General features: G+C 46.8%; 1 protein-coding gene across 1 annotated transcript in view; it reads right to left on the bottom strand.

Moving 5' to 3' along the window:
• LOC122209323 (transformation/transcription domain associated protein) overlaps nt 1–16,056 on the bottom strand; it is a 113,727-nt gene that overhangs the window by 34,133 nt on the left and 63,538 nt on the right. The window contains 12 exon segments of the mRNA XM_042921061.1: nt 420–557; nt 726–1,013; nt 1,210–1,329; nt 4,283–4,429; nt 6,339–6,518; nt 8,308–8,521; nt 8,836–8,957; nt 9,559–9,758; nt 10,655–10,801; nt 12,929–13,054; nt 13,606–13,819; nt 15,678–15,824. Coding sequence (XP_042776995.1) covers nt 420–557; nt 726–1,013; nt 1,210–1,329; nt 4,283–4,429; nt 6,339–6,518; nt 8,308–8,521; nt 8,836–8,957; nt 9,559–9,758; nt 10,655–10,801; nt 12,929–13,054; nt 13,606–13,819; nt 15,678–15,824 — 2,043 coding nt within the window.

The following is a 16,056-nucleotide window of genomic DNA, read 5'->3' as shown; positions in this document are numbered from 1 at the left end:
GCAGAGCCCAAAGCTCGTGCCTGTTCTGGAGTTTCTGCGGCTCAGTGTCCTACACAAGGCCGAGAGCCATATCCTGGGACAGCGGCCCAGGCTACATACAAAGGACAAACACGAGGATTAAGATTTCAACAATGAATATAATCTACCTGCCACTTCCAACAGGACCACTGACTGCAGATAAAAAGCATCCACGTTAGCAACTAACAGTAAAGGATCGTGGACTGAGTTTCAAAAATGTTTGTGTCATGTATGTGTGTTTCTCTTCAACTGAGATTTCAATCAGAAGGCCTTTCTACGCAGGGTGTTTCAAATAAACACGTGAACTTATTTAACGTGAACTCTAGACTTGACAATGTTAGAAACCACCTCTCCTCCTCCATCCGGCTCGGCCGGCTCATTGGACACTGGGTGGTGGCTACCTGCTCAAAGAATCCGTGCTGCTCGTAAGCAATGGCAGTCGCCGTCTCTGAATACTTGCAACGCTTCTGCCACAAACCAGCCCACATATCTTCCTCTTGTAACAGAGAGTACAGTTCAGCCAGGGAGTCCAGGATCTCCTGAAAACAGAGCATGGTTTCTTGAGTGCTCCTGATAAAAACCTTTCCTCTTCCTCCCAATAAAGCAACGTCACTGGGCTGTAACTTAAAATCGCTCGGGAGAGGCTTACTGAAACCGTGAGGCCCCAGGCCAGGAAGACGTGACCCAGAAGACAAGGTGGGCCTCACCTGCTGGGGTGGAGTTATGCTCTCCTGCTCATAAAATTCCGTGGTTTGCTTCGGCTTAATCTGCAGACTCAGACCTTTCTCAAAAGCCTGGTGCTCCAGCATTAACGTGGACCGGAACCAGAGGTTGTGCGTCTTCCCCAAATACTTCAGAACGCAGGGCCTGATGGGAATTGGGGGGACACACTGGGACATGGCCTCGACGAAGCAGTTCAGCGCGCTGGGCTGACAATCCCGCTGCACCTGGTGGCTGCCGCTGCACAGGAACGGGCTGATCTCACCAGCCAGAGCCTACAAGCGAAGCACACGTGAACTGAGGTCTTCGCTCTCTTACACAGCATCTGACAACATTTGGGGAGGATTCACCATTAGTGAATGGGGCGTGGTTGCCTCATCCTTTGAAACTGAGCCAAGATTGTTTTCTTTCACCGAGATTTATCAACACCGAAAACCACATCTTCCAAAACAGGATGTAAGACAGACTCACGTGCTGCTGTCTGTCGGACAGAATTTTCCACAATCTGGGAAAAAGCTGGACCCACGTCTTTTCTGCCAGTGTTGTGGAAATGTGACAGAGCTGGACAAAAGCGCTGAGCAGTGCTCCCGTCTACGGAAAGAACAAAGGTCCATGTAACCACGCAGGGGTCTCATGTCCACGCTCAAGATACTGCTATCTCTGCTGTCTCATGCTTTATCAGACACTTATCCACTGTCAAATTTTCAAAGATCAAGCATCATAGCAGAGCATAAACACAGATTCTGAGCATGAGGAACCCATGGGCGCTTAGGAGTCAGTGACGTGCCTACATATTTTTAACTTCTTTTAAATGTTTATTACTGAGAGAGTGAGCGTGCACACGTGGGGGGAGAAGCAGAGACAAGGAGACAGGATCCAAAGCAGGCTCTAGGCTCTGAACTGACAGAGAGCTTGATATAGGGGCTCAAACTCATGAACCATGAGATCATGACCTAAGTGGAAGGCAAATGCTTAACCGACTGAGCCACCCAGGCGCCTCTACATTTTTTGACTTTTAGGGCATTTTCTAACTTTTAAGGGCATTTTCTAACATGGTTCCACCACGTCCAAAAAGTATAAACGCAATGCTGACACAGATGTGTTAACAAGAGGCACAGGGACTCCATCAAAGCTGGAAACATGAAAGAGGAAAAGAGGAGGAGCACATGCATAGAAGGGAAGTTCTTGGCCAAAGAGTACAATTCTGCAGAACAGATCAAGAACTGAAGATCCAGAGTGTCTGCAGCTGACGGCCGGCGAGATGGAAAGAGCCAGGGTCAGGAACTAAAAGCCCGGATGGTGAATCAAATCCACAGATGCCTCTGACTTTGTCCACAGCTTTGCTGGTTTTCAAAGTCTGAATCGGCTGCCGATATTTCCTACAAACAGGCGGGTTTCAAGCCTGCGGGAAGCCCACTGGGCCCATGGGGCACACCTCCCCACAGAGACAGGGCTTCAGGGACACATGCGTCATGACCAGGCTCTCCTTTCTCCAACAGCAAACCGAGGAAGGGAAATCACCCTCATGTCCACATCTACTAAAAATGCAGAAAGCAAAGCTACGAACATTTCAAGGAACATGGGTGAAAACATTTAATAAGTGAAGAATGCTCCGGTTTGGTACTCGGGCTCCCCCATGAGGCAGACGGGAGATGAAACGACCACGGAGGACCTCGGTGGCTGCCCCTTCCTCCCCGGCCTCGGGGGCCTCCTGCCTCCAAGTCAATCTAGCAGAGACCGGAGCGCTGAAGGGCCACACGTGTTCACACACCTGCTGCTCATCTCGAGCCGTGAGTCGGGGATTCCACAGGTCCCCGGCCTGTACTCATTCACGCACTGTCACGGAGAGGCTGGTGGCTCTGCCAACGCCAAGGAGAACAGGAGGGGACACTGGCGTCAACACGTTTCTCACAGGGAGGAAGACAGCCAATTCTGGGACAAGACGCCCAGGGCAGAGAAGAGGGCAGGAGCGCCTGGTTCCATGAAGGACCCGACCCATTCACGTGCCTCCTAGCCCCTCTGGACTTAGAAACAAACTGTCTGGAGGCACCGACTGGCCCCTGACCACTTCACGGGTGGAGGGGCCTCGGGAAGGAAAATGTCAAGGTCAAACAGACTTATAAATGCAGTGACTTATAACCCCACCTTGCTCTACAAAAAACAGAAATATGAAAAATAACTTCCATAAACACGTGATAAAATAACATGAACGCCACTCCGACTTCTGAAGCCTCCTGGTGGCTTTCACTGTTCTCCACAGCACTCACCAGCCCACACAGCCACACCGATTTTACCTCTGTTTATTATTTCCCCCAGTAGAACAGGAGCCCCACGGGGCTGGTCCTCTTGTCTGTTTCATTCAGTCACACGAACTGCTAAAATGTACTCTGATCTTTCACAATGAGCTGATCATTAAACTTATGCCAAAGCAACCAATGAGTCAGTATCTACATGGTGACTTATCATGGTGACTGTCAGCCAAGAAAGGCCTTTGGGTTTGGGGGCACTGACCCACCACCCTTCTTTCCAGCAGAAATGACAGGAGGGACAGGGGCCTATTAAGTCTTCAGTTGTGAACAAAAGTGTGTCACCTACATGTAAGAATGCTCTGCTTCCGTTCTGTGCACAGGAAGACGAAGTGTTGTGTTTATCCGCACATAAACACAATGATCACTCAGATGCAAATTAAAAGTTTGATTTAACGCACAAATTCAGAATGGGTTACCAGAGAATTTTAAATGTACAAATTATCTGTGACAAGTAGTTTGTTTCTAGTTTTTTTCACCTAGGTCCTGATTTGAACAGAATCATTGCTGTTTCTTTGTAACACTCTTCAAAAACAACTTGGTGTACTGGCCTTAACCAATTCTTGTAGTCTTTAACTAAAAATCATCACTTCTATAATTAACCTAAGAGTCTGAGGAAGTCAAAAAGCTTCTAGCTGGCTATATCCCAAAACAGATGCATTTGGGGGCGCCTGGGTGGCTCGGTCGGTTGAGGGTCCGAGTCTTAATTTCGGCTCAGGTCATGAGATCGATGGAACCCCATGTAGGGTTCCGTGCTGAGCCAGAGCCTGCTTGGGATTCTTTCTCTCCCTGTGTCTCTGCACCTCCCCAACTTGTGCTTTCTCTCAAAAAAACCCAGAAAACAAAAAACAAAACAAAAGGTGCATCTGGAGGACCTCTCCCTACAAAGTGAACTTCATTTACCATGTTAACCTATTCTCATTTTCTTTTTATTGCATTTGAAAAATAATTCAGCAGTGTCTCATCTTATATTTTTAGTAAACAATTTCATCCTTTCTTTCAAGGGACAGCAGTGGGAAAATTATTTTCTCCCACAAGATACTCTAATTCCTTCCTCAAATCTTTACACAGAATATCCACTTTAGTCTCACAGAATTATGATAGCGTCAACTGAAAAAAGTGAGAAAATATGTCTAATTTGTAGAAGAAAACTTCACACTGCCGTGGGGTAATCCTGCTCTAGGATTCAAAATATTCAGGGGAGAAGACCACCACCGTCCCTCGGAAGCCACACAGACCTTCACCTCCCGGAGAGTGTCAAGGAATTTGTCGTGTCTGTTGGTTAACATGTGCAGTTGGTTTCCGATGTCCTTTTCAGAAAGCTCTTTGGTTTTGGGCGTGCTGGTCTGGTCTCCCGGGGCCAGCTCAATGTCAATCTCCACGTCCTGTGAAACAGAACACAAACAGGCAAAAACAAAAAGTCAGACAGTTAGAGAAAACCCAGTAAACAGCTCTTGCAAACTCCTTGTTACAGTTTTGGCAAGTAAAATTCTAGGCAGTTTCCCAGAATTTTAAAACTATGTAAATACTTTGAGCTCTAAAATAAACAAAGCAGATGGACTAGATCAGACTTCTCTCTCTCTAAATGACACTATGGAAAGATCACGGTTTTGCTCTTCTATTTGGATTGTGGAAAGCAAAATGAAAAAGTGCAAATTCTAAACAGTAAAAATAACAATGATAAGGAATTACAGCCTATCATTCCTCAAAATGCAGTACAGCTGCCTCGCTCATTCAGATTAAGAATATGGTCAGGGTCACTGCACAGAACCTGTTGGCACAATGTTTTATAGGACTCATTCCCAAAAAGGAATAAACCCTTCTTTCTGTCTGAAGCCTCTGAGAAGTCACAGCCAAAATTCAATCATCAAGCAAGCCTCTGAGTTATCAACCACTTGGTATGTGCCCCTGAAAAACCACAACAATGACTTCCAAGTTGGCAATTTACTTCATACAGGAGAGTAACAGGAAGCAAAGATTGTATCACTAGATCATTTAGTGTTCAGCAACAGAAGGAGATTTTAAATTCTTATTTGATAATAGAATGAGTGGATATCCCACATTCAGGAGTGGCATCAGACTACCCTTTCAGAGCAAAGAGGGTGCCTCCTTTTGCAATCCTGGGTGGCTGCTTCTAAAACCCAGCACTCCGGGGAAAGACTGAGCTTCCAAGAGCAAACAACCTAAAGGAGACCCAAGTTTAAAGGTCTATGCCTGGAGTAGTGGCGGCTACTCCTCATGGAGCACTGAGGGCCATCGGGACGAAGACCTCGGCCTTGCTAGCCAGTTCTGGGCTCCAGGGCTGCCCCCGCCAGGACGAGATGGAGACTTGGGAGGTTCACAGCAGGCTGCTGGTAGAACCTGCTAGAGCCCTGGGAGGCGTCCCTCCCTAGGGTAGTGCTGTTAACACAACACGGCTTCTTCTCACTTGGGAGAGAAAAATCACCGAACAGTAGAATAACCTGTACTAAGCAAGACTAGCTCACAATAAAGTGATCTATCTCGAAATTAAATGGCAGTACGAGATGCTTATCGATTTAACCTAAGTGTCTATCAACAGATGAATGGATAAAGATGTGGTGTGTGTAAGTACAATGGAGTATCATTCAGCCATAAAAAGGAAAGAAATCTTGCCATTTGCAACAACATGGGATGGATCTTGAAGGCATTCTGCTAAGTGAAAGAAGTCAGACAATGACAAAAACCATATGTTCTCACTTATATGTGGAATCTTAAAAAAAAAAAAAATCTTACGGAGAACAGACTGGTGCTTGCCAGAGGCAGCAGGATTAGGAGAGGGCAAAATGGGCCAAGGGCGGGGGGTGGGGGGGGTCAAAAGGTATAAACTTCCAGTTATAAGTCAGTCATGGGAATGCAATCAATGTATAGCATGGTGACTATGGGTAATGCTACTGTATTGCATATCTGGAAGTTTCCAGGAGAGTAAATGTTAGAAGCTCTCATTAGAAAAAAAATCTGGTAACTGCATGGTGACGCACGTTAACTAGAGGTATCCTGGTGATCATTTAGTAATATATACAAATATTGGATCGTTACATCAGACACTTGAAACTAACATAATGTTGTATGTCAGTTACACCTCGATAATAAAAAAAAAAGAAACATCTAACTGAACGGAGGTACCACATCCAGAACTTTCAGGTAGAGACAGGTTTTAATACATTGCTCTTGCCCTCCCAACGCCCCCCCAAAATCTAAGGCTGATATAAAATTCGTCCACAGAAATGGGAATTCTGCTGTGAAAAGGAAGGACCACACAATCTGGAGCATTACTTCCTCTTTGGACTCGCTGTTCTCTCGCTCCCGAGGCTCCTGCTTGACATGTGTGACCATGGCGAAGGCCGCTCGGTCGTGGCTGTCAGCCAGGTTGATGACATTGGTGATGGACGGGAGCATGGCTCCTTGGCAGCTGGTACCAATGGGAGTGCTCTTCTCACACACCGCCAGAAGCAGCTGAAAAGGATTTATGAAAAGAAGACAAACCTAGAACATTAGCCTGGCATTTGGGGTGCAGGGACCCATGGTTGACACCTAGTTCTCACAACTGGCACACATAGGGTGTTGACTCGTGAGCCCACAGCTCTGCTTCTCCCCAGCTCAGCCAGACAAAGGGTCTGAACTTTTCCTCCAGACACCCCTCACTCGGCACCTCTGACTCGGTGTCTAAGCAGAAATTCAGTATTTTTCTCCCCTACCAGACGGGCTTCCTCCTGCCATCAACTACTGCCCAGACTAAGTTCCTAACTCATGGACTTCCTCTTCCCAAATCGTCTCCTCACACACAGCTGACTCAGTGCTCTTCTCCCTGTGGCCCCCAGTGGCTTCCATGGCCGCCAGGGGACAGCGCAAGCTACTCAGCATGGCTCACGAGCTCGTCCCTGACGTAACACTCGTACCCACACCCGATACTTCCATGACTATTCCCCACCTCCCAATACGCTTTGCCACCTGGCCTTTGCCTCTTGACCTGGCTGCCCCCCAAACTAAGCCACTCTTGCCCCTGCCCCGGTGGAGCTGAAGTGTCAGGGGGAAGGACAAGCCCAACGTCAACACATAAACAGACACATACTAACAAACAGAAACAGAAAACAACGACAACAACCAATAACCCAAAACCAAACCAAAAAAGATACATACTCACTGTAAGAACAGAGCCAAGAAACAGGGAGACCAACAGAACAAAAGGGTGCCCCTTTTAGCTTAGGTGTTAAGAATGTGGCATGTCTGAGAACACAAAAGGCCAGTAGGGCTGGAGACCACTGAGGGAGGAGGGAGACAGGGAGGTCGGTATTGGGCTGGAGAGAGGAAAGGGTCTGGTCACATGGGGGCTGGAAAGACATGTCCTGGAGGCTGGATTTTGTGCCAAGTATAAAGGCAAGGAGTGACACACACAATCAGCATTATTAAGGACAATTTTGCAACAATAACAAAACTGGGGTGGTGAGCAATGATGGTGGCCCCAAGAGGGCAGAAGAAGAAAAAAGGGTGAGAAGCAGGTGGCCCTGAACTGGTAACCCCTGGCGACAGACCAGATGCACAGGACAAACGAGGCAAGGAATGGCAGATCCCCAGCTTGTGCCCCTAAAGAAGATTCCACAATCTTCTATCTCATTAGGCAAAGTAATTTGGTAACCTTCTAGCTTCACTTGTAAACAAGCAGACTAGAATTATCTGCATAGCATCGATAACTGATGGGAAACTAGGCTGCCTGGTGTAGTAAGCAGATAACTAAGCCAATGAAAGGCAGTGGATATGAACAACAAACAAGAAAACAGAAGTCTCCCCACAATCCTGTTAGAAACATCTGACCATCCACTGAATCGGTCTGACCATTTCACACAGGCCTCTGTCACTGGCATGCTGGCCCCTCACACTAGGGGATCAAAGTCCATGGCTTTGTCAGGCTGGTCTGGCCTGGCTGCTCTACCTTCCTGCTCTAAGAATGATGAGACGTGACACAGTACATTAAATCTCCAAGGGCGCATAGACAGAATTTACAATTTTCACACTTGAGGAAAAACAAACCTCTGGCTACACACTAAAGAACACTATTCAATTTTCTAGGAGCTTAAGACCACCCCTAAAAAAACCCCTCGAGCTGAAAACAAAGCTTTAAAAGTCTTTTTTTTCTTCCTGAAGAGAGGACAGCAGTTTATGGTGGAGGTTTCTACTTCATCTCAGACAATGTTGATGCCTCCTGCTTCAGTGCCCTGCCAGCGACGGCGAGCTGAGCCCGTCCTACCTCAATGCACTGCTTAATCCAGAAGTGGTTCCCCATGGCTTCCCAATTCTGGGAACAGGTAACGTAAAGCAGGCGCTCGTAAACCCGACGTTTCATAGAGTTGTCAAAAACCTCGAAAAACTTTGCCCTGATGAGAGGCTGGGCGCAACGCAGCCCGGAGAGGAAGGCTGGCTCGAGTTTCGCAGTCAGCTCACTGCCAGACAGCGTCTCATCCCTGAAATGGAAAGAGGAACACGGGGTGGAAGAGCTACACCAGAGGGGGACTCTGCAAGCCGGAAGCAAACAGGCAGAAAACAAGAGGGCGAGAACGCTCCTAAATGCCGCTACGAAAGCCGAGAGTGGATCATGAATTACCACAGGCTGACGCAGCATTTGAGCAAAAGGTGCGTTAATGGCACAAAAATATGTTCTGGGATTAAGTGTAGGTATGTTTAACATTTAACCATCATGAAGAGATTCAACGTTACGTAGGTTAAAGAACATACTGTAGACACATACGTGCAATGTTTGGTTAACTGCTGTCATTACCTGTAGACATAGTTAACGAGGTCTAAAAACTGGGCATTTAATTCAAGGTCTTCCGGAAAGCGCTTTTCTATGTAGGCCATCATTTTCACAAGCAAAATGGACTTCTCCCGGAGTGTAGGTGTCTGTATGAATTGGGTTTTTTTTAAAAGAAAAGGTCAATTACGTCTATTTAAGAAAAAATAAATTCAAAAGCATTTCAGCCATCTTCTTTATTTTTTAAGCTCCTAAAATTTTGTCAAGTAAAGTAAGACGAGTTCATTTCTAAATGGAAAGAGCCCGCCTCTGGCGGTCTGCAAATCCTTAAAATCAAGACAGCTGCCAATCTGATTTTCCTAGGGGCTGCAGCTCACTTTGGAGAGAAAGTAACTAAATTATCAAACAAATCAGAAGTTTGCAATCATCTTACTAAATTCAGTAACAGTCCCATATCATTAATTTTTTGGATGCTTACCTTTAGCACCACAAAGACTAAGAAATAAGATTCATTTAACATCTTAATACAAATACACATTAAAAAGAGTGACCGGTCACCTTAAGCATCTATTTAAAATCTGTTAAGTGCCATGAGAGAAATCCATCTTAAGAAAAAATCCTGCGAATGCCAACATGGGAAAAAGCGTTTTGCCGGAGAAGCGTGAGGAGAAGAGCTGAGCAGGCCATGCTTGGACTTCTGCCTGCACAGCAGCAGGTGCCTGACCCGAGCACAGCCCTCTCGCTGCCCACCTGACTGGCTGCCATCGGGGAATTGTTTTTCACCCACTCTTCCACGATTTTCACTACAGCCCGGAGGATTTTGGCATCCGGCGACTTTTCAATGAGGGAGGTCAGGATGGCCTGAATGAAGTTCTTCCTCATCTCCATGCTCATGACGGCCAGGCGCGTTTTCACCAGCTCCAGACTCAGCATCACCAGCTCGCCTGTTCCTGCTTGTGCAGAGAAAAGGGGAGCACCCCAACAATCCACATGATGCATGGTGTGGCATGTCAGATTCTGTCCCACCCTGCCCCCCAAATACTCTCCTGCAAGAGGGGCCTCATAAGCGCCTCTGCACGGGCAAGGGGACGATGGAGCGGATGGACCAGTGCCGGACACCCAGACACAGGCAGTCCTAAGCCATGTTCACAGCACTTCTGCTCCGATGGGCCTCTAGCAGTGGTGCCAACTCTGGGCACACGTGGCCCCGCCCCCACAACCAACAACTTTATCCCTCAGGATCCTGGGGCCCACTGCTCGGGCCCAGAACCTGCAACTTCATTTTTCATAAGGCATAAAGCTCTGATTATGCATTTGGTTTTACGGCAAAACCACTGGATAGCTCTCACTTAGCAGTGAATGCCCCACATAAATATCCAGCCCGCTTAAAAATTTCCTCATCCCTACATTCACAAATTTGGAATGTAATTCATGAAAAAAAAATTTTAATGTTATTTTTGAGAGAGCAAGCGAGCACACGAGCAGGGGAGGGGCAGAGAGAAAGAGGGAGACACAGAATCCGAAGCAGGCTCCAGGCTCTGAGCCATCAGCACAGAGCCCAACGCGGGGCTCGAACTCGCAGACTGTGAGATCATGACCTGAGCCAAAGTCAGAGGCTTAACTGACTGAGCCACCCAGGTGCCCCTGGAATGTAATTCATTTTAAAAACGAGTCTCACTTTGGTTTTATATGAAATGCTCACAACTTCTTTTTTGAAAGCAAACGGAGAGCGGACTGCACAAAAAAAAACAGGAATTCACGTTGGTTTCAGAATTCAATCACACAGCAGCACCCTTTAGGTGTTCCATGAAGCCTGAGAAAAAGACGTGGGGGCCCTGGTTGTCACCTGAGGTAGCTTCTGTGCTGCCCGACGCTGCCTGTGGGTTCAGGTGCTCTCGGACCATCTTCTGCAGGGAGCGCATGAAGACAGAGATGAGCCGGTCGATGTAGCTCGGGTTGTTGCTGCAGGCGGACTTGAGGATCATAAGGGTCCCTAAGAGGTAGAAATCAGTGTGTTCGGTCTTAAGAAAAGTTTTTATAAAACTCAGTAATCAACAGAAATGGGCTACTTAAAACATTTTAAAGTGTACTAAATAAAAATGTGTTGTTTCTGACCAAGTACGGATGAGCCCCAAGTGTCAACATTAGAAGCTTTTGTCCACACACATTACACTCTGGAGCACTGCATTTTCACTCCCAATTCTGAATTCACGATCCACACCAAGCACGGGAGCCGATTTTTATGCTTTGGTAGATACAACGTTCGTACCTTCAGTTCTGGATTTTATCCTTGTTATAGCAAACCACCCTAAGTGAAATTTATTGTCCCATGGTAAGTTTGGGCAAAAAAAAAAGAGGGGTGCCTGGGTGGCACCCCTGGGTTAAGCATCTGACTTCGGCTCAGGTCATGATCTTGCGGTTTGTGAGTTTGAGCCCCGCATTGGGCTCTGTGCTGACAGCTCTGAGCCTGGAGCCTGCTTCAGATCCTGTGTCTCCCTCCTTCTCTGCCCCTCCACTGCTTGCACTCTCCCACTCTCAAAAATAAAAAAAATTGACATTAAAAAAAATTGAAAAAAAAAAAAGAAAAAAGAACAAGAAGAAAAAAGAAGATCCTTAAAAACAAATCTAGACTATTTGGACATGATAAATATTTTAGAATTCAATTTGTACCCCATTCTGAAAAACCGAGTAAGATCAGTAAAAATCCAGTAAAAGTCAACAAATTAATATCAGAGCATGAACACTGAGTATGTGCAAAAAACGTAATCTTTCCTGACATTTTTTAGGAACATCCTGACCCTGACCTACACATGAAATTTTAAATTTGTATTCATGGTTCCCATTATAGACCAATATAAGGGTATTCATTTGCCATTGATGGGTGCAATCATCACAGATTTGGACAATTTTAGGCTTGCTTTGTTAAAAGGCTGAGTCTCAGGAGAGAGGTGACACTTGGTGATGAGTCAGTAACTGAGCCCTGGGTCTAGGGCAGGGAGACTGGTGTGACAAGACTCCAGGCTGTAGCCCCACTGCTGCCCCCGGCCTGCTGTCACCCCCACAAAGGAGGGAGGCAGGGCCAACGGTGGTCAGCTCTTCAGAATCCTCCAGAGAATTAAGAAGACATTCAAACTCTGGAAGCCAGGCTGCGAAGCAGGACCTACTACACGACCCGCCTTAACAAAAGTCACAAAAGGATTCCTCAACCATCTAAATCCACCCGGTTCCAGAATAGAGCCGGCAAGCTTGAATACTAAGGGATACAATTTTAGATAAATTTATCTGGTTCCCGAATTTCAGATAGCAAGTAGCAAGGGTCTGGAGAGCAAGAAACTCATTAAGATGTAACGTATTCAGTTTGCAGATTCAGATGCAAGTGTGTGCATGATAAAGCTACCTATGTGTTTAGATACAAGTACACAGAAAAAAAGACACATCAAGACGTTAAGAGTGAATATTTACTAAGCAAAGAAACTTTTAGTTTTCCTTCTTTTGTATTTTCGAAATTTCATACAATGACTAAGTTAAAGAGCATTTTTAAACTGCTAACCCTAAGTCCGTGACTTTCACAAAAAGCAGAGTAAAGCAGCTACGCATTTGACTTCTGAGTATCTGGAGGCCCGAGTCGTCCGGCTGCCCCGATTACCTGAAAAACCAACTCCTGTCTCACCTGGGGCAGCCAGAGCCTCACCACGTAGACAGGGACTAGTTCTCGTCTTGGGAGTGGCTTCAACACGGGTGACCGTATCGTGAAAGGCAGCAATTACACGTCTGTGCACACTGCTTTAGCAGCGGCTCCGTGTGTGACGTGAAGCCGGGGCAGCAGGACCCGCACCACACGGGGCAGCTCCCCCACAACCCAATCCCGCACCTGAGGCTGGGGCGGGAGGAACCGAGGGAACACAGACGTTGGTTGGGTGGAGGCCGTTTCCCTCAAAGACCACAGGGCACTGGGGCCTCACGTGTACCAGGCCACACACGACACCTTCAGCGCATGTCAGCTCAAAGCTCCAGCTGACATCCCGAGCCTTTCCGAGAAGGAAAGCTCGTCCAGAGAGCACAGAGACCGAGGCCAAAAGGAACCGCTGCTACAGAAAATCTAAATCGGACCCAAACTCACCGAAGAGCTGGGAGGGATTCGCATTGGTGGCCTTCTCATAGTTGGTGAGTCCTTCATAGATTACCTTTCCGACGGCCGCATAGAGGCACTCCAGCTCTTCGTACTTGGAGGCCACGCTGGAAGTGCCTGAAACAGAAGCGAGAACCTGGGCCCTACGGTTTAGGTTCTCAGGCCCATCAGGGCACCGGGACATTGACCTTCCTCACACTAGGTCTGGAGCCTTAGTTATCTTGGGATGTGGGACAACTGGCATGGGCGCTTCTCTCACACTGCAGGACTTGTGGCGCTCATCTCGGAGAGGATTCCGACTTTACAGAGCTAAGTGACAACGTTTTATCCCCCAAGCTTTCCCGGAGCGCACCCAAGATCCACTCAATTACGGTATGCCAAAGTTTGACCTCGACCGTTTGACAGTGGACAAAACGCTGTAACCCAACTTCCTTTACTGCCTAAGGAAAGTCACGTTCGGCTGATGAGTAACAGCATTTCCAAAGCAAAACAAAAACATAATGCAACGACTGCCACCGTTAAGTTCTTAGGTGAAGAAAAATTTTTTTTCAAAGAAAGATGGAAAGCCCGAAGCAAACGCTCACTATAGTAACCGGAGGAGGAGCACTCTCGAGTGACAAGCTCCGTGCCCTCCCATCCACTGAGGCACCAGAGCAAAGGTCACCTACTTGGCTCTGTTGGGAAAATGCTCATTAGGCGGGAGAGAAGGCTATGGACCGCTCGGAGAACCTTGGTGTTCGCGCATGTCATGCACGCAGCGATCCCACGCTGCAGAGGTTTGAAGCTGCTGAGGATGGCTGGAGACTGCAAGACAGTGAGCAAGAAACCCAGAACTTCCAATCCCGTGCAAATATTTCCATAGTTGACTTGATTAGGCTGCTCCTGCGGTGGAGAACACAGGCCACACACAGATGACATCAACACTCCGGTGCCATCCACTACACAAGGACCACATTTTATTAATACAGGAGGACTTCACATTTCTTTTAACAAATTTGCTTTAAATATTTAGTCAAACCCCCTTTTAAATGCTTATGAAAGACATTAATACTCAATATTAAAAATCTGAAAGTCATTAAAATCGGGTCTAAAAAATAAAATTCAAATATCCTTCCAAAAGGAAGTATCTTTGAAACTGTGGATCTTGAAATCAATCTAAAAGATGATGTCATAAAAAAAAAAACAGTATTAGAAAACAGAGTATTGCTTCTTGAAACTTTTGTCTCTGTGGTTTACACACACAGATGCCTTGTCTATGTACTGTGTGTACACACTGGGTTGTGAGATAAAATCTTCTCACACTTACTATGGGAAAAGAGTGGAAAGTCACCATGAGCTGGGCACGTTGTATGATGGAAATGTTAGCCTGTGACGTGGCAGAGGTCGTTCACTAATGGCTGAGCTTAACTCAATGCGACTGCATTGGATAGGGAAGTAGTTTGACCTTTCAAAAAGAAAAAGAGGATGGGGCACCTGGGTGGCTCAGTCGGTTGGGTGTCTGACTCCTGATTTGGGCTCAGGTCATGATCTCTCGGCTCCTGGGATCGAGCCCCACATCAGACTCTGTATTGACAGAATAGAGCCTGCTTGGGATTCTCTCTCTCTGCCTGTGTCTCTCAAAATAAATACATAAACTTAAAAAAAAAAAAAAAAAAGAAAGAAAGAAAAAGAGAAAAGAAATATACAGAAAATCCTGAAGTTATAGGTCAAGCTAGAATCAAAGCATATACTGCAGACAGGCAGCCTATGATCCCACTGTTTTCATGGTGCAGGTAATCTGTGCAACCTTTTAAAAAAACTCGGACAACCATATTAGTCTTTGCCATGCAAAATAACAAATGCTTAAAATCAGTCTGCAGCTGCTCAGAAATTACAGGATCATGGTTTTTTACAGAAACAGACCAAAGACCCACCAAATAATCAGCAGCATTAGAGGCTAATTTTTTTAACCCTTACCCCCCCTTTAGTTTATTTATTTTGAGAGAGAGAGAGAGCAAGTGAGCGCGTGCCCAAGTGGGGAAGGGACAAAGAGAGAATCCCAAGCAGGCTCTGTGCTGTCAGCACAGAGACTGACGCAGGGCTCAAACCCATGAACCGTAAGATCATGATCTGAACCAAAGTCAGACTTTTTTTTTTTAATTTTTTTTTAAATCTTTATTAGTTTTGAGAGAGAGACAGCGTGTGAGCAGGAGAGGAGCAGAGAGAGAGGGAGACACAGAATCCAAAGCAGGCTCCAGGTTCTGAGCTGTCAGCACAGAGCCCGACATGGGGCTCGAACTCATGAACCATGAGATCATGACCTGAGCCAAAGTCGGATGCTCAACCGACTGAGCCACCCAGGCGCCCCCAAAGTCAGACATTTAATTGACTGAGCCACCCAGGCATCCCAGGGCTAATTTTATTACCTTATTTTATGGTGCTCGATAACAAATTATATGTCTGTTTTAAAGTTTTAAGTTTATTTTAGAGATTGTTTCATACATCAACTAAAATTGTTTATGCCAAGCCAGTCGAGAGGTCACTTTAAGAACAGATGCTTCAAGATGCAAGAGAACTATCATGTTTTCAAAGCTCTTTGCTGCCTGGGGCTGGGGACATGAGCTCAAGTTTTAAGATCTTTTTCAGGGAGTAAAACTCCCCCCCCCTCCTTAGCAGCCACGATTGGCCAAGAGAATGGAGGGTTTGGGGTTTGGTGGCCCAGCCCCAAGATCGGGTGGCAGTGACAGACACATCCACTTACCACACTCATCAGGAGCTTGTCAAACCACTGCAGTTTGAGCTCAGACTTGGACCACATGTCTGGGCGCAAGGCAGTCTTCAGGAGAGTCACACACCGGCGAGACAGCACCTCCCCAGGAGACCCCGCAGTGTTGGTATTGTCGTTAACCTGGAAATCCACTTAAATTCAAGGCCACGTCTCACTGTGACACTGCCTCTCGCCCTGGCACCCGGCTTCCACTTCACTGCCACCTCCTTTCCCACCTGACTCAATTCAACCTTCCCCACTTCAGGGACTCTTGCCGACAGGCCCCCCCCCCCCCCTCTTGCTGTGGGGTCGGTGGGGATTTGCACTCATTTGTGGGAGTGACGGATTAGCGTCAGGTAGCTCCTCCCACGGA

Source organism: Panthera leo, chromosome E3 (assembly GCF_018350215.1).
Source record: "Panthera leo isolate Ple1 chromosome E3, P.leo_Ple1_pat1.1, whole genome shotgun sequence".
Taxonomy (NCBI): Eukaryota; Metazoa; Chordata; class Mammalia; order Carnivora; family Felidae; genus Panthera; species Panthera leo.
The sequence above is the reverse complement of the archived record's forward strand: the minus strand, read 5'-3'. Positions and strand labels throughout refer to the sequence as shown.